Consider the following 23,590-nt stretch of genomic DNA (forward strand, 5'->3'; position numbering starts at 1 on the left):
GTAAGATGTACTTACAAATTTGTTTTGGACTTCCGCAGCTTTACAAAGACAACACAAAATACAGAAAATAAGCATCTCTCAACACATAGTCTCATGCAACACAAAACATGCTCTCATATACAGTACATTAGACAGATACCTATATAGTAAGCACATTAACTCCTTTCAGTATCAGGGATGTGATATATCAAATGCTATAAAACTAGGGGACATTTTCAAGGCCCCAGCACATTCAGGTATCCTCGGAAAATGAGAGGGCGGGCAGGTTAGAAAAGAGGCAGTCAGAAAAAGCAATTGTTGATAATAATAAGCAGGATGATAATTGGACACAGCAACCTAACAACACACATCACATTACAAGGAAACTGGTTTTTGGGATCACTGTGAGTTCCTAAATACCGTAGAGCATGGGCTGGTTAGTTGCAGGAAATATGTATCCGAGAGAAAGGACATGATGGAAGAAATGAAACGATTTGGCATAACCGAAGCAGGAGTAAAGAACATACTGGGGAAAGATGCTTGGTCAGCTTTCTGGAGGACTGATCAGGAAAATCTGACATGCAGGAAACTGTAAAAAACAGAAGATGGCAGTGGTGCAACATTAAGGATGCAAGCTGATACGTTGTGAGATGCGTCTCTGCCGCCGCCATATTGAGACGGAGTAAGACCCGTTCTGACCGTAGAGACTCCTAGAAAAAGACCCGACTTTACAGTCTATGCTTTTGTGCCGCTTTTGGATGTTCCTGCGAAGTAATTGCTAAACCTAAGAAACGTGGAATAACATTTCACTGATGAAAATGTGTTATAATATTGTACTGTTATGAACGTGTTGAATTTGATATCACAAAAGGTAACGTTAATCCTTCTTTAAAGCCAACATGAAGTTAAGTGTCTTTGCTTATACTTAATTACACTAATGCTAGATTGTCTGTAAGGTATAATAAAGTTAAGTAAATAAAGTATTTTTTATTTAATTAGAAATATATCAGTAAGATGCTGACCATTACATTTGTCTTGTGTGTTATTGAAGTGGCAGCTCCGTGCCGAACTGCAGTTGCTCAATTGGCCACTTTACAGCAGAAATAAACATGTTTACAGCCTAGTACAACAGAACGGTTTTGGTCTCTATAGCTAGTTTCCCCCTTCATGACTAATGTACGGTGGTGAATTTTTATATAGGCTATCCTAACTCTAAAGCGGCGCACTGTTACTATCTACACAATATAATGTATTTTTTGGTATGAAACCCCACATTTAATTTAACCAAGTATCATCTATCATAAATTCATGTCTGGCGTTTGTAGCACAGCAATCCGCTTGAAAATCGATTGGAAATTCAGCGAGAAATTATAATTTTTATTTACTGATATGCATAGGAGGCGCGGCTACTCCGTCCCAACATGGCCGCCGCGTTGACGTATCGCTTCAGTGAACAGCAGCCTCTTTGATTCACTTCCGGGTGATGTTTACTGCAAAAGGGAAGAGCATCCTGGTTCTGCTAACGAACCGCTGCTAGATGTACGTCCACCACCCATCCGATGAAATTAATATATCACCGATACTGCTGACATACACGCCCACGTTATCAATAACTAACCCTGGAGGTGCTACATCAGCTGCACCGGAGAGCAACGGACCGCTAACGGGGTGCTAACGAGTTATCGTACATGTCGGGCGGACTTCGCCTGAGCTCGGATATTTCTACGACGAGGTTAGCGGCTAACTTTAGCCCCGTTATTGATTTCACATTCACTCAAATGTCGACACTAATGAATAGTTTATAGTCCATAAATGTGTATAGAATGTGTACATACACGACTTACGATGTATGTAAATCTGTACGGCTGCTTTCAAGGTTCACATTTTGTGATTTTAATTTTTTGCTAAGTAAGCTAGGTCACGTAACGTTCACTAACGTAACGTAACGTTAAATAGCGTTAGCTAGTTAGCGTTAGATGAAGCTGGTCCTCGCAGATTCGATTAAATGTTGAGATAATTTTGGCAGGAACCAGCAACATTAATGTTAGCGAATCTTTCTTTTAAGGGAAGACACTAACGTTACAGGCAGAAACATATATCTTTCCATTTTGAGATTTTGGGCTATTTTGCTTCAATAACATGTCTTCTTTCAGACTAATTGGGGGGGAAAAAACATCTAAATTACACATGTAGGTGTCTATTTTACTACAGTTTATTTATTTGTTTGTAGTTTTCTAAAAAAAAAAAATGTCAGAAAACATTTAATACAAAAGATAGTTTTTGTAAGAAGTTCCATGGTGATATTATGAGTTAATATTTACACTATTCACCTGTAGTGTATATAGTAGTAGCTTTGTGGCTGGTAAAAACGCCCCGCATATTTTTGGGGGATTATATTTAATGTTTTTTGGGTAAATAGCTTTGAGGCGTTTAGGGTTATAAAAGAAGAGTGTCCATGTTAATCTGGTTCAGGTTTGACGTGTCTGAATACAGTGTTTTTTTAAGTTAGGCCTGGTTTAATTTAGTGTATTTATGTCATTCTGGACCAGGTTTGACATAAAAAAAAAAACAAAAAAAAATATAAACTCAAAAACACACACAAAAAAAAAAAAAAAAAAAAAAAAAAAAACAAAAGATAGTAGTATACAGCTGTTATACATCATATCACATCCATACAGAGATAGTAGTATACAGCTGTTATACATCATATCACATCCATACAGAGATAGTAGTATACAGCTGTTATATATCATATCACATCCATACAGGGATAGTAGTATACAGCTGTTATATATCATATCACATCCATACAGGGATAGTAGTATACAGCTGTTATACATCATATCACATCCATACAGATAGTAGTATACAGCTGTTATACATCATATCACATCCATACAGGGATAGTAGTATACAGCTGTTATATATCATATCACATCCATACAGGGATAGTAGTATACAGCTGTTATACATCATATCACATCCATACAGGGATAGTAGTATACAGCTGTTATACATCATATCACATCCATACAGGGATAGTAGTATACAGCTGTTATACATCATATCACATCCATACAGGGATAGTAGTATACAGCTGTTATATATCATATCACATCCATACAGGGATAGTAGTATACAGCTGTTATACATCATATCACATCCATACAGAGATAGTAGTATACAGCTGTTATACATCATATCACATCCATACAGGGATAGTAGTATACAGCTGTTATACATCATATCACATCCATACAGGGATAGTAGTATACAGCTGTTATACATCATATCACATCCATACAGAGATAGTAGTATACAGCTGTTATACATCATATCACATCCATACAGGGATAGTAGTATACAGCTGTTATATATCATATCACATCTATACAGGGATAGTAGTATACAGCTGTTATACATCATATCACATCCATACAGAGATAGTAGTATACAGCTGTTATACATCATATCACATCCATACAGGGATAGTAGTATACAGCTGTTATACATCATATCACATCCATACAGGGATAGTAGTATACAGCTGTTATATATAATATCACATCCATACAGAGATAGTAGTATACAGCTGTTATATATCATATCACATCCATACAGAGATAGTAGTATACAGCTGTTAAAACATAATAAAATATATGACACACTGGTATCGGCCGATACGCAAGTTCAGGTATCGGTATCAGGAAGCAAAAAACGGTATCAGGCCATCTCTAGTTTGTTCTGACAGTGTTTGACATGACATATCTGTCTCAAACTGTTCCGTCTGCTTTTTTAGACGCTTCATCCAGTTCAGGTTTGACAAGTCAAAGTACAGTTGTTTTCAGATTTATATTGGTTAAAGATTGCCCCTTTTTCTGTTTTCTCAAATAGCAAACGGAAGAAAAAGAGCGTCCATGTTTATCAGGTCTAGGTCTGACAAGTCTAAGGACAGTCAGTGTGTCTTAAATTAAAGTCCAGTGTGGTGTGGATGGTGAGGAAGCAGTGATATTTCCATCTTTTTCTGTTATCTGATGAGGGGATTATGATAAAAAGGTCCGTGGGCGTCGGGAGGCTGTGTTCTCACAGAATACACAATTTTTCAGGACACTGTGTCACAAAACGGGCTGTTCGTTCTGTCTGACAAAGGTATTTTTAGACCGTGTTTGAGGTCTCCGTGTTTACCTAGTTTAGGTACGGTGGTTTTTCAGGTTTTTGTCGTTGTCTCATATGGGCCTGATGGAGAAAAAGCAGCAAATTCAATTCTTCTTCTTTTTTCTGTGTTTACAAACAGGATAACAGTTCCACAAATCTGAAACTGGGTTTCAAACTGTCTGTAGAGTCCCCGTGTCAATGTAGTCCAGGTTTAACAAGTCCAAGACAGGGTTTTTAGTAGGGCTGGGCTATATATCGATATTATATCAATATCGTGATATGAGACTAGATATCATCTTAGATTTTTGGATATCGTAATATTGCATAAGTGTCTTTTCCTGGTTTTAAAGGCTGCATTACAGTAAAGTGATGTCATTTTCTGAACTTACCAGACTTTACTAGCTGTTCTATTATTTGCCTTTTCCCCACTTAGACATTATGTCAACATTACTGATGATTATTTATCTAAAATCTAAGTGTGAAGATATTTTGTTGGAGCACCAATTGTCAACCCTACAATATCGATATCGAGGTATTTGGTCAAGAATATCGTGATATCTGATTTTCTCCATATCGCCCAGCCCTAGCTCTAGGATTTAGATTTTTACGTTTCCGATGCCGGCCCGGTACTGTGTATCCTGGCTGACACCAGTCTGGGCAAGCTTCATTCACAGCCCATTTCCAAACGGCACCAACGGACGCCGCTCAAATGCCTCTGGGCGCAATTGGATAGTCCTTCAACCAATCAGAGCAACGATCCTGGTGACGTAGCAGCGACCGCGGCATCAACGGGCTGCTGCGCTTCGCTGGCCGTCATGTTGAATGTAAACCAAAAGCTGCTCGCCGTCGCTGCGCTATCGTCATCGTGTAAAGCCCGCCTCAACGGTTGTGATTGGTTCCTCGATTTGGAAAAATTGGAAATGGCCAGACGGACTTGCAAAGCAAACCTCAAATTTGCCAGAAGTTCGTCAGGCTTTTCCCAGGCTATGTACTTCTAAAACGATTCCAATTCCTAAACCTATTCTTGAGAAAACTGAAAAAATGACATCAACGATGTAATATGTTTACTAGCGATCGCCTGCAGTGAACGGTTAATATCCTTTTACGTCCGTTTTGGTGAGCCCAGAGGGGGAAATATGGCATTTTAAAAGTAGCCTACATTTACGGTAGCTAGCTAACGGTAGACTACAGAGAGAGGGGGATATTTTTACGTTCGTTTCGGAGCTACGGAGGGAAAATATTTCAGTCGACACATCAAGTGGAACCGAAATGAGGAACCGAAATTTGCTAATCCGATCCGATTTCCAACGGTTGCATAGGAACCGGGTTTCGGTACCCAATAGGGCTTTGACTCCGAACTTCGTTATTCGAATATAATTCGAATATAAAAAAAAATAATGATATTCGAACGAATATTAGCCAGCCCTTAATATTCGAACCTGTTATGGGCATTATTTTTTGTAAATGCGTTTGCTTGTAAACGTTGTTTTTGCTTGTAAACGTTGTTGCTCCTCAGTCACACAACAGAAGAGAAAGGTGACTGTTTCGGCGGCCATAGGAGAGAAATACTGGCGCTGTCTTTTCTACAGAAAGTCGCCAGATTTGTCGCTAGTCGCTTTTGTGAAAAAAAGTCGCTAAGTTGGCAACACCACACACACACACACACAGACACACACACACACACACACACACACACACACACACACACACTGGCTCGACGCACACGAGTATAAACATCAGACCGCTTACGTAGGCTACGGTGAAAGCTCCGAACTTCCTGTCGAAAGCACACCGTTTGTGTTTAATCCAGGGTCTGACTTAATTTTTTTTTTTTAATGAAGGCATTTAAGGGTAAAAATATTATTAATAAATATTCGAATATATTCGAATATTAATATACAAACGAACTTCGAATATGATTTTTGGGCAAAAGTCAAAGCCCTAGTACCCAACCCTAGTCTCTACACCTGTTGGGGAGGTTTTTCCTCGCCGCTGTCCCGCCAAATGCCTGCTCTTTGGGTAATTGTTGGGTCTCTGTTAATGATCCAGTGTGGTCAGACCTACTCTATCTGTGTGTGTCCTCTGTGTCCTGAGGTAACGTCTGATATGATTTGACATCTGATATGATTTGACACTGAATTTTCTGAATGGAGGAAAATCCCCAAGTAGGTTTTTGTAAGAGGGTTAACGCTGTTACTCTACTGCCTGTTTTTAAAAACGTGCGACAACAGAATTATACAAGTACAGCGGCAAATAACAATTATTTTCATTGTCAACTATTTTCTCGATTAATCGATTAGTTGTTTGGTCAAAACTGTGGATCAGTGTTTCCCCAAAAAGGCCAAGATGACGTCCTCAAATGTCTTGTTTTTGTCCCCAACTCAAAGATATTCAGTTTACTGTCCCAGAGGAGAGAAGAAACTAGAACAATAATCACATTTAACGAGCTGACATTGGAGAATTTCTAGTTTTATTATCATAAAAAAATGCCTCAAACTGATTGAGTATCAAAATTGTTGCCGCTTAATATAATAGTTGACAACTAATCGATTAATCTTTGTAGCTCTACGATTACTTGATGCATTGATCAGTCAATTGATAAAAATGGCAACTATTTTAATAATTGATTACAAGTTTTAGTCATATTTTTTTTTAAGTTTCTCCTGTTTCAGTGTTATGAATGTGAGGATTTTATGCTTTTCTTTGTCATGTATGCAAGTCAATTAAAGATGGTTAGGTTTTGGACTGATGGTCAATAAATAAAACCAGTAATTTCCAGGGCTGTGCTCGATTGAAGAAATTCTTAGTCGACTAACACTCATTCAATTGTATCGACTAATCGATTAGTTGATTTAATCGACAGATCTGTAAATCTGAGTTTCTCCGCAAAGAGGATGCAAAATGACCACTTTAATTCTTGTGTTTACCAGAGATGTGCTCGTACGTTTCTCGGAAATAAGTCATTCAGCATGAAAAAACATAGCATAGCATAAAACATGACTAATGGACTAAAGAAATCTAAGTTGACTGAGACCAAAACGACCGATTAGTCGACTAATCGACTAAGAGGGAGCAGCCCTAGCAATTTCAATACATCATCTTGGGCTGAGGGACATTATATCCTTTTATTATTTTAACATTTTACAGACCAAATGATTCCTAGCGATAATAATGAAATTATTTATACTTGTATAGTTAGTTTAGGGTGACCAGATTTCCCGGAACTAAAACCGGGACACTTGTGCACGCACACGCTTTTTAACGTGACCATGTGCCAGCCCAGGTCAGACATAGACACAGACAGATTAGACACAATTTTGCCAACCGCACACATAGGCCTACTGCTCATATTCATGAATTGTCTTGGTATGAATCCTACATATCTAAGAAATAATATTAAAAGACATTGAGTGAGTTTGGTGGGGGACCAACTTTATTTTTCAGAATTAAAACATTCTTTTGGAAAATGCACCCCACTGAACTTTGTGAAAAGGTATTTTTCATTGCATGGCACTAAACGAATTATTTGGAACTGCTGCCACAGGCTTGAACTAAAGTTATGCTAACACTTTACAGGAAAGGGCACATGAATTATGAATTCATGCATGAATTAATTCATGATTTTCTGCATTACTTCATTCCTTTATGAATCACCAGTATTTGACATGAGTTCACAGCCTCTGATTCATGACCTCATGCATGAACAACACATCAACTGAAGCATTAGGTAAGGTGGGTACATCGTTATGCACAAGTTGTGTTTGAATCAGAATTAAAAATTAATAATAATAATACATCATAATGATGTGCCCACGTACCTAATGCTTTAGTTGTGTTGTTCATGTATGAGGTCACGAATGACCGACTATGAACACGTCAATTCCTGATGATTTATGGGATATTAAGGAAGCCAGTAACACAAATCGTTAATTACATAATGCATGATAATACATACAGTACAGGCCAAAAGTTTGGACACACCTTCTCATTCAATGTGTTTCCTTTATTTTCATGACTATTTACATTGTAGATTCTCACTGAAGGCATCAAAACTATGAATGAACACATATGGAATTATGTACTTAACAAAAAAGTGTGAAATAACTGAAAACATGTCTTATATTTTAGATTCTTCAAAGTAGCCACCCTTTGCTTTTTTTGATAACAATGCAAACCCTTGGTGTTCTCTCAATGAGCTTCATGAGGTAGTCACCTGAAATGGTTTTACCTTCACAGGTGTGCTTTGTCAGGGTTAATTAGTGGAAGTTTTTCCCTTATTAATAAAAAAGCAAAGGGTGGCTACTTTGAAGAATCTAAAATATAAGACATGTTTTCAGTTATTTCACACTTTTTTGTTAAGTACATAACTCCATATGTGTTCATTCATAGTTTTGATGCCTTCAGTGAGAATCTACAATGTAAATAGTCATGAAAATAAAAAGGAAACGCATTGAATGAGAAGGTGTGTCCAAACTTTTGGCCTGTACTGTACATCAATTAATTCATGCATTAATTCATGATATTTAAAGTAACCTTACCATAAAGTGTTACCACTGTTATTCTAACCAACAACACACACACACACACACACACACACACACACACAAATGTAATCTCATTTGATAGAGCAGATAGCTTCCCTATTGGAAACATTCATTCATTCCATATATTGCGCACAGGTGTCCGCAAAATTGGCCGTGTGACGAGTAGTGCCTTTTAAGGTGGGAATGGTCATGTGAATCTAAGCTGGGCTTTTATTGTGAAGGGTGGACACGGAAGAGCCAGCGTTATGGCAGCACACACACACACACACACACACACACAGAGAGAGAGATTGACAGATTTATTAGAGACATAACAATGGTAAAGAATTCCATGTTTTCGTTGCTGTAATTACAGCCTTCTGTTGCCTGTCTGGTGGCCTATGTATGTGACTCTAAATTGTGTTTTTAATTGACTACACTGATATGATGAAGTGTTTTTGGATTGTAAAACTTCCCATGTTGAAAGTCTGTGCTCTTCCTCAGCCTCTTCTCTCTCTCTCTCCTTCCTCCCTGGGCTTTCAGCAGCTGGCGGGTCTTCATCCCATCCTGCCTAACATCCTGCTCAGGCGCTTCACACACTCGGTGATCGTAGCTCTGTCAGTCTGCACGGCCGCTGCGTCAGACCGGCCTGACGCCTTTCACCAGAGGGCGCAAGCAGCCAACGCCGATGGTAAGGACCGCACCGGGATCTTCTTAGAGCCTCATTTCCTGGAGAGTCGCTGCGCCGCCTTCCAGTATCGAGCCAAGAAGTACTTAGCGGGAGGGGACGGTCCTCGACACGGAGCCGCGAAGCTAGCGATGCCCGGATCCACGCCGGCCAGCAGCAAGGCTCGGGTGTACACCGATGTCAACACACAGAAGAACAGAGAGTACTGGGACTACGACGCACACGTGCCAAACTGGAGGTACAGTTACACTGCCGCAGCGCTCTAGATTCAGCGATTATCGGTGTTAGGGCTGAACGATTAATCGTGTTCAGATCGAAAATGAGATTTGAGAGAATGCAATGAGCTAATTGTGAAGACTGAGCAGCGTGGCCAGCAGATGAGACTGTGGTCGTACCGGGCAGCTTCCAGGTATGAATGTGGAACTGTGTGACTGTGACAGGTCGTCGTTGCAAATGAGAAGTTGTTCTCAATTGACTTACCTGGATAAATAAAGGTTAAATAAAAAATAAAATTTAAAAAAAAGACTGCGATTAACCCTCCTGTTGTCCTCGGGTCAAATTTGACCCGTTTTGAAAAAGCGTCTATACAAATTTGGGGTTTCTTTCAACCAAATTGTCGAAAAAATAACATGGATGCTTCCATACAACGCTCTTCACAAGTAAAGTAAGTGATCAGTTCACTGCTTTCATTGAGTTTTTATTTTCAATTTCATAGCATTTGAAAAAAGAACGTTGGAAAAAGGGACAAAAATGTCGGAAAAAGATTCAAAAATGTGGGGGGAAAAAATCTACAAAAATTTGGAAATAGTGACAAAAGAAATTGGGGAAAAAAGTGGCAAACGTCTGGAAAAGCTTCAAAAACATCGAGAAAAAAGGGACAAAATCAGGGAAAGCGACAGAAGTGTAGAAAAAGACGACCAAAACGTTGAGAAAAAAAAGTTTGGATTTAGAATTTTGACCCAGAAAAACAGAAAGTTTCCTGGAAATGTTTAGTTGAATGTTTGTTTGGTTTAACATTTTTTATTTCTCTTTTCCTAATTATATTTTCTTTATAAGATAAATGCGGGAATACTGTTGCATATCGCAGATTGTTTACAGAAATGTTCTAGCTCTGTGGATCTTTCTTTTTATTTTTGACTACTTTAACAATTCATGTTAAATATATGGTGCAACATGTAGCTAAGAGAAATCGCAAATCCAATCGCAATATCTGGCAGGAAAATCGCAATTAGATATTTTTTAAACAATCGTTGAGTCATAATTAGTGTTCAGCTGTCGGTCGGACAAAACAAACACTTTCAAGAAATCACTTTGTGCTCTGGGATCCTGTGATTGTCTGACGTTTTACCAACTGAACAATTATTAGATTGATTGATGAAATAATTAAGAAATTAATAGATGACGCAAATCCTCATTAGTTCCCAGAAGTGATTTTCTTTCAGGTTGAAACTACGGAATATTTTCATTATCAAATAATCTTTTATTTATTTTCATGATTCAATTACTAATCTTTTAGTCTGTAAAGTGTCAGAAGATATAAAAATAAAATAAAAATGGCTGTTATAATTTCCCAGAGCCCATGGTGACGTCTTTGAATGTCCGATCAACAGTCCAAAACACAAAGATGTTGAGTTTACAATCCTTTAAAACTGAGAAAAGTAGCAAATCTTTGTATCGGAGAAGCCGGAGCCAGCGAATGTTTGGTGTCTTAAATGACTGCTTGTCTTCTGACTGAGGAGCTGGTTGTTTGTGGTCATGATTTGGTTTGTCCTTGGTTTAGTTTCTGATAAATGTTTCCACTCTTTCTCAGCAATCAAGACAACTATCAGCTGGTGCGTAAACTGGGTCGAGGGAAGTACAGCGAAGTATTTGAGGCCATAAATGTGACCAACAATGAGAAGGTGGTGGTGAAAATCCTCAAGGTGAGCCGTTTACGTCTTCTTTTGGCGCCTTGTAACTTTTATTATTTGAGCTTTTCTTCCCTCGTTTCCACCTGACGGAGTTCAGCGGTGAGTCTACGTTTTAAGTTTCAAGTTCATTTCATTCATAAAGCACTTTAAGAGCAAACCGGTTTTCCACCAAAGTGCTTCACAAAGACAAAAATATACTCACACGTACACGCACACACACACACACGTACACACACACACACATACACGCATACATACACACACACACACACGCATACACACACACATGCACACACACACACATACACATACATGCATACATACACACGCATACATACACACACACGCATACATACACACACACATACACACACACGCATACATACATGCACACATATAAAAAACACACGCATACACACACATACACACACACGCATACACATACATGCATACATACACCACATAAATGCATACACACACACGCATACATAACACACACATGTACACACACAACACACACATACATACACACACCATACATACACGCACACATACACACACACGAATCACACACGTACACACACATGACACATGCACACACACATACACATACATGTATACATACACACACACATACATGGACACGATACACACACACATACACACACAGATACATACACGCACACATATACACACACAACACAACAACACACACACACACACACGCATACACATACATGCATACATACACACACACATAATGCATACACACACACGCATACATACACACACACATGCACACACACACACACACATACATACACACACTCATACATACACGCACACACATACACACACACGCATACATACACACGCATACACACACGCACACACACGCATACACACACAATACATACACACGAACACACACACATACATACACACTATAACACACACGAACACGCATACATACCGACACACACCATACATACACACACACGCATACATACACATACACACATACACACACAACAACACAACAACACACATACACACAACACAACACACACACACAACACAACACATACCACACACAGATACACACACAATACACAAAATACACATAAAACACATATACAATACATACCAACAACATACAAACAACAACAAAATACACAACAACACACCATATACAAACAAACATAAACATACAACATAACAATACAATACATAAACACAATAAAATACAAACACAACAACAACACACAGGCATACATAAATATAAATATGTGTATTAAATGTGTGTATTTAACCACTTCGCTTCCAGTCCGCCAAGAAGAAGAAGATCAAACGGGAAATCAAAAAATTTTGAGAACTATGAGAACAACATCATCAGTACCAAAGACCGGTGGTGAGTCCGGTTCCTGACCACCGTTGCATGTGCAACCCACCTAGGTTGTGTGTGTGTGGTGTCCGTGTGTGCCTGTGTGTGGTGTGTGCTTGTGTGTGTCGTGTGGGGGAGCCGTCAATAACAAATTCGAGATAAACTGTCCCAGAAATATTACATAAAGATAATATGTCATCGAGACCATTTGCCAATATAATGATAATGTCCAAATAATAGCAACACAATACTACTACTAACTCTACACTACAGGTACACCTTTCAAAGATCAATACACTTTATTTCTAAAGAAATTAAATGAAGAATTTAAATATCCACAATATGTCTTTGATCCCTTATATTCGCCTTCACGCTGATGTACAGGTGGAGTGCCAGGTCTACCAACAAACATTTAAATAATATATAATAAAAAAATAAAATCTAAATGTATGCTAGCTGCCAGATGGCCAGTAAATGTACCAAAATAGTTCTGTTTTTCAGCCTTCATTTTGGCTAAGGTGCGGGCTCTACCTCTCAGGTGGAGCTTCAGGTAGGGGCAAAAAATAATAAAAACAATAAACATACACACAAACACAAAACAAACACACAAACAAACAAAAAAAAAAAACAAACAGAAATACAACACAAACACACAACACACACAAACACAAACACATAACAAAACAAAAATATACACAATAGACACAAAACACATAACAATACACAACTACATCACTAACAATAACACACACACTTTCCACACCGTACCGAGGACAGCTGTGGCCTTGTACCGCCAACGTTCGGGCACACACACCCACCAAACCCCCCCAAACCCCCCCCCCCCCCCCCCCCCCACCCCTCTGTGTGGGTTGAAAAAAAAAAAACAAAAAAAGAACCCACCAACCCCAAACCCCCCCCCAACCCCCCCCCCTCCCCCCCCCCCCCACACAAACCACACACCAACAAAAAAAACCCCCCCACCACAAAAACACAACCCCAAAAAAAAAAAAAAAAAACCAGTGGGTGGGTGGCTGCTGCTGTGTGATGTGCCTGTGTGAAGCCCTGTGTGGAGGTGGTGGGGGGGGGGTGTGTGTGTGTTCTTGTGTGTGTGTGTGTGTGTGTGTGTGTGCTGTGTGTGTGTGTGTGTGTCCCCTTGTTCTGTGTGTGTGGCGTGTGGCGTGTGTGTGTGTGTGTGTGTGTGTGCGTGTGTGTGTGTGTGTGTGTGTGCCTCTTGTGTGTGGGTGTGTGTTCTTGTGTGTGTCTCGTCTCTGTGTGTGTGTGGTGTGTCTGTGTTCTGTGTGTGTGTGTGTGTGTGCTTTGGTGTGTGTGTGCCCTGTCCTGTGGCCTGTGTGTGTGGCGTGTCTTGTGTGTGTGTGTGTGTGTGTGTGTGGTGTGTGTGTGTGGCGCGTGCCCTCCGTGTGTGTGGTCTGTGTGTGTGTGTGTGTGGGTGTGTGTGTGTGTGTGTGTGTGTGTGTGTGCTCCTGTGTGTGTGTGTGTGTGTGTGTCTTCCTTGTGTGTGTGTGCCCCCTGTGTCGTGTGTCTGTGTGTGTGTCTGTTGCCCGTGTGTGTGTGTGTGTGTGTGTGTGTCTGTGTGTGTGTTGTGTCTCTGTGTGTGTGTCTGTGTGTGTGTGTGTCTCTGTCTCTGTGTGTGTGTGTGTGTGTGTGTGTGTGTGTGTGTGTGTGTGTGTCTGTGTGTGTGTGTGTGTTCTCTCCACCTACCTGCTGCTCTCCTCACTTAAGCCTGGTCTTGTCCTCTCTTTGCAGTCCAGAACACCAGCGCTTGTCTTTGAGTGCATCAATAACACAGATTTTAAGGTACTTAAGTTTGGCCGACATCACACGTGCGGAGCTGCCATTGATATCCATTATTATTAACGTGCATAATAACCCTCCAGTTCATGCTGTGCCCGGTGTCTTGTTATTGACGATTTTTCTGAACATTTTCTACTTCATGTCGTTCCACAGGAGCTTTACCAGAAGCTGACAGACTACGATATCCGTTACTACATGTATGAGCTGCTCAAGGTAAAAACATCTTGTTTACGTCACCAATCATTCATTCATTTACTCACGGTTATTTACTGGGGGTGTTAGGATTTCAATTTTAAATAGAAAATCCATCAAAATTAACTTTCAAAAGCAAAATCACACACACACACACACACATGCACACATGTTTACAACAAAGGTAAAGCATGTGGGCTCCGACGGGACTCCATGGTGCGTTCATGTACATGTCGTTAAACTAATAGTGCATACAACTGTGCCGCTAAAAAAACCTTCGAGACATTATTTCAAAGAACCCTTCTGCCATCTAGTGGCTGTCAATGCCGCTGTCACTCCCGAAAAATGTTTAAAATGAGTCGAATCGTGACCTTAAAATCAAAAGTCAAATTGAACCCTGACACCCCTGTTATTTGCCCCCTTTTTTTAAATAAAAACTGTGAACGTGACAGTTGAATTTGTGTGGTGACGTTTTTAGGAGTTATCTGCTGCGATTGACAGGAAGCAGAGTGCAATGTAATGCTGAGAAAATTGGAAATATATGGAGGCTATGGAAGGTTTGTTGTAACTAAATTAGTGCTGAACCAATTAAATGGAGCGAAACTGAATCAACAACAACAGCTCTGATAATTTCATATATCATTTAAGTCATTTAGCGAAGAAAACATCTGCTGTTTCCAGCTTCTGAAATGTGAAGATTTGCTCTTTTTCTGTTGTTGTTTTCAGGGTTCATACGTTTTGAAAAAACCTGGAAAAGTATGGAATTTGAAAAATGCAAATTCCAGGCCTGGAAAGGTTTTGGAAACATAAAAAGACCCAGAAAGTTTTGGAAAAGTCATGGAATTCTTTTGATTGTGATTAATAAATGTATTTCATGTCGTCCTAACCTCAGCGTTCTATACGACTCCCACTATGAACCAAAGACATTGTCATTCATTTTGTAGTTAAACCTCTGAGGGTAAACTCTTAACACAGATTTTTATTCTTATTGTATAATGTCGACTGACATTTTCAGGAACACATCAGTCATGGAAATTTTGCCGAAAAGTATTGGTTAAAATGCGTATGAACCCTGTGTTTTGTAACTTGAATATCTGTCAGATTTTGACTGTTTGTCACAAAAGAAAACGAAAGTAATTTGAAGATGGTTTTATAGAATATCAAAAAATCATGTAAAAAAATTTTTTTATTGATAATGACAATAATCTGCGGAGTTTGTTTCCTTCTTATCTTCAATGAGTCCGGACTTTGTGAAGAAAATAAGAAGTGAAAAGTGGCCCAGTGAAACGTACTGGGAGGAAGAAGCCCCAGGGCAGAGCAGATGATGGTTGCAGAGCGGCTTTATTTTCATTTCATTTTCATTTTTCATTTATTAAACAGGAAAGGATTAAAAGTAACATGAAGTTACAGTTAAAACGGGCCTGACTCAGTTTAAAAACTGGTTTCCAGCAGGCTCCTGTTCTGCAGAGACATAGAACATTGAACACAGTTACGGCACACGAGGACAAGGACACTTGTACGGGACATTAGCGTGGGCTAGACACATACAGACAACTAGAAACAACAATACAGACAACTAGAAACAACAATACAGACAACTAGAAACAAGACAACAGAAACAACAATACAGACAACTAGAAACAACAATACAGACAACTAGAAACAACAATACAGACAACTAGAAACAACAATACAGACAACAATACAGACAACTAGAAACAACAACTAGAAACAACAATACAGACAACTAGAAACAACAATACAGACAACTAGAAACAACAACTAGAAACAACAATACAGACAACTAGAAACAACAATACAGACAACAATACAGACAACTAGAAACAACAACTAGAAACAACAATACAGACAACTAGAAACAACAATACAGACAACTAGAAACAACAATACAGACAACTAGAAACAACAACTAGAAACAACAATACAGACAACTAGAAACAACAATACAGACAACTAGAAACAACAACTAGAAACAACAATACAGACAACTAGAAACAACAATACAGACAACAATACAGACAACTAGAAACAACAACTAGAAACAACAATACAGACAACTAGAAACAACAATACAGACAACTAAAAACAACAATACAGACAACTAGAAACAACAATACAGACAACAATACAGACAACTAGAAACAACAATACAGACAACTAGAAACAACAATACAGACAACAATACAGACAACTAGAAACAACAATACAGACAACTAGAAACAACAATACAGACAACAATACAGACAACTAGAAACAACAATACAGACAACTAGAAACAACAATACAGACAACTAGAAACAACAATACAGACAACTAGAAACAACAATACAGACAACTAGAAACAACAATACAGACAACAATACAGACAACTAGAAACAACAATACAGACAACTAGAAACAACAATACAGACAACTAGAAACAACAATACAGACAACAATACAGACAACTAGAAACAACAATACAGACAACTAGAAACAACAATACAGACTTGGACAACACATGAACAATCAATGTGTGCAAGTGTAACTGTTGAGAAGGAACAGTTTGTCTGCCTTTTCGAAATATGTGATGATGGTATTGTTCTGATGTGATGGGGAATGTCGTTCCAGATGTTGGCGTATGTATGAAAAAAGGATTTCTGTCCATAGTTGTTTTTGTATGGGGGGAGGGGGGCCTGGAATGAGTGCCTGAGAGACTGACCTAGTGAGGCGTACTGGCCTCATATTGTGTGTCGGCAGAAGTGCAGCAAGTGCTGGTGAAGTGCTGTTTTGAATCTGAAAATAAAATGCAATAGCGTGGCTGTTTCTGTAGTTCTGGTCAGTCAGAGTGTGTGAGTGCAACTTTGGAAGATTACTGTGGATCTTGAGAGCTCGATTGTATAGTCGTACTATTGGTTCAGTAATGTCCTTGGTGGTAAGAGACCAGATTGGAAGACAGTAGGACATTGTTGAAAACACAATTGCATGCAAGTAGACCGGCTTTAGTGTTGAATAGTGTGTGTGTGTGTGTGTGTGTGTGTGTGTGTGTGTGTGTGTGTGTGTGTGTGTGTGTGTGTGTGTGTGTGTGTGTGTGTGTGTGTGTGTGTGTGTGTGTCTGTCTGTCTCTCTTCCTTCAGGCTCTGGACTACTGTCACAGTATGGGCATCATGCACCGGGACGTGAAGCCCCACAACGTGATGATCGACCACCAGATGAGAAAGGTACCGAGCAGCGTGAGGCGCACTTAACAGGCTTTCATAATGAAATGATGCACACAATTCATAAAACCTTCAAACAAACCACGGCACCATCATAGGATGGAAATGCTTGAATATTTAAAACGACGGCAGCAGACAGGAAGCTCCAGGCTGCAGCCGTACGGTCTTGCAGATTTTTGTCCAACTAGTGTGAAACGCCAGTCGTGCGTGCATTAGAGCCTGACCGATGAAGGATTTTTAAGGCTGATAGCAATGCAAATATTTGGTGATTTAAAAATCTGATATATCAGCTGATATATATAAATAATATTTATATATATTTTTTTTTATCCAGAAATGTGTAACAAAATATAAACAGATTTCCTTAACATTAGTTATCTGTAGTTATTTGAGTTGTCACTAAAATATGATAATTCAGTTTAAAAATAAACTAATTTGTTTTATTGTCATAACAGAACAGAGGAACATCGTGTGTGTGTGTGTGTGTGTGTGTGTGTGTGTGTGTGTGTGTGTGTGTGTCTCAATTAAAAGTGCTCTATAAATAAAGTCTGATTGTGATAGTAGTGATGAAATGTCGTACATGTTTTATTTCTCTAAATCCCCGCCTTGTTCTCCCTCTAATGGTTCATCATTTTGATAATTTAACATTCCTGAGAGCTCCAAGTCTGCATTCTCTTTGAAGCGGTTTGAGTTTTGAGGTGCTTTGTTTTGAATTAAAAAGGAAGAACAAATTACTTTTATTTTTATTTTTTTGGGAAAGTTCCTAAAGTTTAACCATGCACGAGCCTGTGACATGAACCAGATGAAGTGATGAGTGTTTCCTCTCTGTGTCTCAGCTGCGTCTTATAGATTGGGGTTTGGCAGAATTTTACCATCCCGCTCAGGAATACAACGTCAGGGTGGCCTCTCGGTATTTCAAAGGCCCTGAGCTGCTAGTGGACTATCAGGTATTTATTTCAGAGGGTGGAAAAACACCTTTCAAAACGTTGCATAATAATTGTTGATGTGTGATTTCCTTTCCCCCCCTCCCAGATGTATGACTATAGTTTGGACATGTGGAGTCTAGGCTGCATGTTGGCCAGCATGATCTTTCTGAAGGAACCGTTTTTTCACGGCCAGGACAACTACGACCAGGTAACGGCTCCGATAAAGGTTCATGTTCGCTCAAGCTCGCTCTTTAAGTCGTCTTGTCACCTCTAGCTGAAATCAAGAATCACATATTGGGGCAGAAATGTATTTGTTTTCATATATTATACTTTGTAATTCTAATGAAATGTATCGGCAGGATGTAGCTGATGAATTTAGGGCTGCAAACAACGGTTATTTTCATTGTCGATTCATCTGTTGATTATTTTCTTGATTTAATAAGTTTGTTTGGTCTATAAAATGTCAGAAAATGGTGATAAATGTGGATCAGTGTTTCACCAAAAAGCCCAAGATGACCTCCTCAAATGTCTTGTTTTGTCCACAACTCAAAGATCTAAGAGAAGATACTAGAACATGTTCACATTTAAGAAATAGGGCTGCACAATCGATCAATCGATTGATTGAAATCGCAACATGTGTTATATTAAATGCGCGTGTATGTTGTTTTCCAGCTGGTCCGCATCGCTAAAGTTCTCGGCACAGATGAGCTCTTCGGTTACCTGCACAAATATCACATAGAACTGGACACTCGCTTCAAAGACCTGCTGGGACAGTGAGTACCAGGATGTTCACACCCAATAGTTAACCAGCAGAAATATTTCTTTAACATTCAGATGCATTTAAAACCACTTGAAGCTAGGGCTGGGCAATATATCGATATTATGTTAATGTATGGGGCTAGATATCGTAATATACTGTATATATATTATAGTATATCTGATATGACTTTTTATTTTATTGTATTTTCCTGGTTTTAAAGGCTACATTGCATTAGTGATGTCATTTTCTGAACACACCAGACTGTTCGCTGTTCTATTATTTGCCTTTACCCCCACAGTTATTATATCAAAATAACTGATGATTATTTATCAAACATCTCACTGTGTGCATATTTTGTGTCAACCCTACAATGTCGATATTGGGATATTTGGTCAACAATATTGGGATATTTGATTTTCTCCTTATCGCCCAGATGAAGCCCAGGCCCGCTGTCCTAGTAAGTAAAGAGTGAGTTCAGTCATGTGACATGTTTCTGTGTCCAGGCAAACGAGGAAGCGCTGGGAGCAGTTCATCCAGTCGGAGAACCAGCACCTGGTGAGCCCAGAGGCTCTGGACATGCTGGACAAGCTGCTGCGCTACGACCACCAGCAGAGGCTGACGGCGGCCGAGGCCATGCAGCACCCCTACTTCTGTTAGTACACACCCCTACACACGTCTGGCTGGCAGAGCCACCGCTAAAGCTAGGTTTATGTGTCAAAAATATTGAATTGTTTTCTCACTACTGTAACCAGTTTATTACAGATTATTATAAGACCTCATAAATAGTTCACGAAAGTTTAAAAAAATAGCAGGTTTTGCCTTTTAGCTGCCAAGATAGTGATTTCGTCAAATTGAATCAAAGAGTTTGAGCCTGAATTTCAGTCGATTAACTGGTTACTTTCATTCTTAAACCTTCTTGGTGTGAAAAGAATTGCAGCCGACTTAAAGCTATAGTGTGTAGTTTCTGTCTCCCCCATGAGGAATTCTAAGTAATGACAACAAAACTGGGCGCGTCCACATGATACAAGCCTTCTATAATCTCTCTGTTATAATCACACACACACACACACACACACACACACACACACACACACACACACACAGTTGCTAGTAGCCAAGGAGACACGGAGGATTAAAAAAACATGATTGACTCTTCAGGTCATTATCTTCACTTGAGTTTCTGCGCGGGAAAGTCACCGGACGCCACAATCTCCTGAACATAGTCCTACTGAGAAATCCAGAGAGAGTTGTGTGGAGCTGATAGTTTTAATTAGCTTTGTAGCAACTCATTTGGCAAATGGCTTGAATGTAACGGATGGTCATTACTATCAAAAATTACGCACTAAAGCTTATACTAATATGTTAGAGTGTTTTCGGAGCAGGTGAGGAATCATCTTTCAGTATTCACAACATTTGCATTTAAATGAGAGACGATTAATACTCTGACACCCTTACAAGTTACATCAACCCTATAATAACCCATCTTTTTGTGTATGTTTTCTTCTTTTTATGGATTGTGCTGCATAAAACCTTAAAACCAAACTGTATAAACACTTCAGCTGAACACACGTTACCAGTTAACTTCCGGCACCAGGACAAAGACATGCTCTTCTTTCAGCTGAGACCAGGTGGAGTTTGTCAGATAAAATGTGCGTTTGTCCCTCAGATCCTGTGGTGAAGGAACACGCAAACGCCAACACAGACGGCACAAAGGCCATAAGCGGCTCCAATGCGACATGATAACCAGAGAGCAGGTAACGCACACAGCACGTTTGTTTTAAACTGAATGTGTTTAACGTATACGCTCAGTATGTTTGGTACTAGCTAAAACTAATGCAACACTCCTTCATGAAAGTTACGATGTTCAGTTTGTGTTTATCGTTTTGAAGGCTACAGTTTGTGATGCGGTTAGAATGGTGTTACATTATACGGAGGGGTGTTTCTATTATTTTGTCCACCCCATTGTTAATGAGGGTAGACTAAAAAACAGGAACACCTCTCTGTATAATGCAACACACTCCCAACATTGCTACGATAATAAAATCAGATGATCAGTGTTTAATCTCCGATTGTTCTGTTTTCCTTCTTTGTTCCTCTTTCGTCCAATCAGGAAGAATCTTTGTTACCTCAACTTGTGACCTTTTCGTGGCAGAAACGTCTGCCTCCACATCAACAGCCATACTGGAGCAAGATGTCAATTTTGCAGCATACACAAACACGCACGGATTAAACTTCTCCCAACAAAGCCCGGGGGAGTGGGGGGGGAATCTACGCTGCTGAAATCAGATCTGAGCCCCTCCTCCTCCTCCTCCTCCTCCCTCCCTCCCTCCCTCCTTTCATCTTACTCTTCCTCCTGCCTCCCAACACTCCCCTCTAACTGTTTTTAAAATGAGCAAAGTGACTGTCGTTGGATCAGTATCAAGCCGGTGTTGTGCTGTAAAGACGTTTGTCCGTCATTACGACGCTGTGGTGACCCGAGATCCAGTTTTAGCACTGAGTGGCATGGCGGCTCTTTTCTGCTACGGATAGAACAAAAGCTATATTGAAAGAGAATAAACCATTTTTATTTAAAGATGTGTGTGTCTGATTTTTATTTTAACTCAAAGTGTGAAATTCTTCCTTCCGTTACCATATAAAAAAAATACATCAAATGGCCGTCCCCACAGACGAAGGGCAGGGCTCAGACAGAGATCAGGGGGAGGGCTCAGACAGAGCTCAGGGGGATGGGTTAGATGGAGCTCAGGGGGAGGGCTCAGACAGAGCTCAGGGGGAGGGGTCAGACGGAGCTCAGGGGAGGGGTTAGACGGAGCTCAGGGGGAGGGCTCAGACAGAGCTCAGGGGGAGGGGTTAGACAGAGCTCAGGGGATGGGTTAGACGGAGCTCAGGGGGAGGGCTCAGACAGAGCTCAGGGGGAGGGGTTAGACAGAGCTCAGGGGAGGGGTTAGACAGAGCTCAGGGGAGGCTCAGACAGACTCAGGGGGAGGGGTTGGACGCCAGAGCTCAGGGGAGGGCTCAGACAGAGCTCAAGGGGAGGGGTTAGACAGAGCTCAGGGGAGGGGCTCAGACAGAGCTCAGGGGAGGGCTCAGACAGAGCTCAGGGGGAGGTTGGCGCAGACTCAGGGGAGGGCTCAGACAGAGCTCAGGGGGAGGGGTTAGACAGAGCTCAGGGGGAGGGGTTAGACAGAGCTCAGGGGGAGGGGTTAGGCTGGTTACACACTGGATGTGTTGCGCGAGCGTGTCATCTGCGTGGCGTTTCCGTTTATATTTCGGCTCCCATGTTAACAGGTTAGAGCTTGCACACTTCCTGCGAATACGAATCGCGCCGAAAACTCATGCCAGAACCGACGCCCATTTTTCACGCGACACGCAAGCGTGTTGGAAGCGTTTCCAGGCAAAATAGAATAGGAAAAGATGTTTATATGTCATTTAGACATAAATGACATGTTTGAAAGTGTCTAAGTTTTGATATAAAAATGATTTTCTAATATCGCACCTGTCAATACAGAAGGAAATATTCTGCAGCCTATCTTGCCGTAAATACTGCCGACGTTGTCTTTGCTGTAATCAAATCAGTATATATTTATGTTTAACATGGTATTTAAATTTTATCAATGGGAAACATCCATGTGTACAGACAAGGCTAGCAGCAGCAGCAGCGCCGCGTCAGACATGTTTCTGGTGTGTAAAGACAGAAAAATCCACGCCGCGGACACGCAACAGAAACGCCACGCTCACGCCACGCAGCCAGTGTGTAACCGGCCTTAGACAGAGCTCCGAGGAGATGGTACTTTTAAATCTCGCTAGCTTTTCAACATTACCAACTCTGCCTTTAAAATACCAAAAGTTAAAGTACTCATTATGCATAATGGTCTCGTTCAGTGTTGAATTCTGGAGCTCCCAAGGTCCTGAAAGATGACTTTCTTTTTGTCAATCTCATGAACACAAGGAACATTTTCCAGGTGAATTAAGTTTGTCAGCTGTGTTTGTTTTGATGCTTCAAGAACCAGACCAGAGACGTCACTAAGTGTGTGCACTTTTTAATA

At 40.2% G+C, this 23,590-nt stretch overlaps 1 protein-coding gene across 1 annotated transcript; it reads left to right on the forward strand.

Annotated features, from left to right (window-relative positions):
* The first annotated feature begins 1,454 nt into the window (after window positions 1-1,454).
* csnk2a2a (casein kinase 2, alpha prime polypeptide a) lies at window positions 1,455-22,119 on the forward strand. The gene is made up of 13 exons (XM_039794408.1): window positions 1,455-1,711; window positions 9,204-9,583; window positions 11,156-11,267; window positions 12,583-12,617; window positions 14,361-14,454; window positions 14,605-14,664; window positions 17,781-17,864; window positions 18,698-18,808; window positions 18,894-18,995; window positions 19,460-19,560; window positions 20,051-20,199; window positions 21,214-21,301; window positions 21,658-22,119. Exons 2-12 carry the CDS (start codon window positions 9,477-9,479, stop codon window positions 21,285-21,287), a joined length of 1,029 nt encoding a protein of 342 aa, XP_039650342.1. The 5' UTR covers window positions 1,455-1,711; window positions 9,204-9,476; the 3' UTR covers window positions 21,288-21,301; window positions 21,658-22,119.
* Window positions 22,120-23,590: the final 1,471 nt, after the last annotated feature.

This window comes from Perca fluviatilis, chromosome 3 (genome assembly GCF_010015445.1).
Source record: "Perca fluviatilis chromosome 3, GENO_Pfluv_1.0, whole genome shotgun sequence".
Lineage (NCBI taxonomy): Eukaryota > Metazoa > Chordata > Actinopteri > Perciformes > Percidae > Perca > Perca fluviatilis.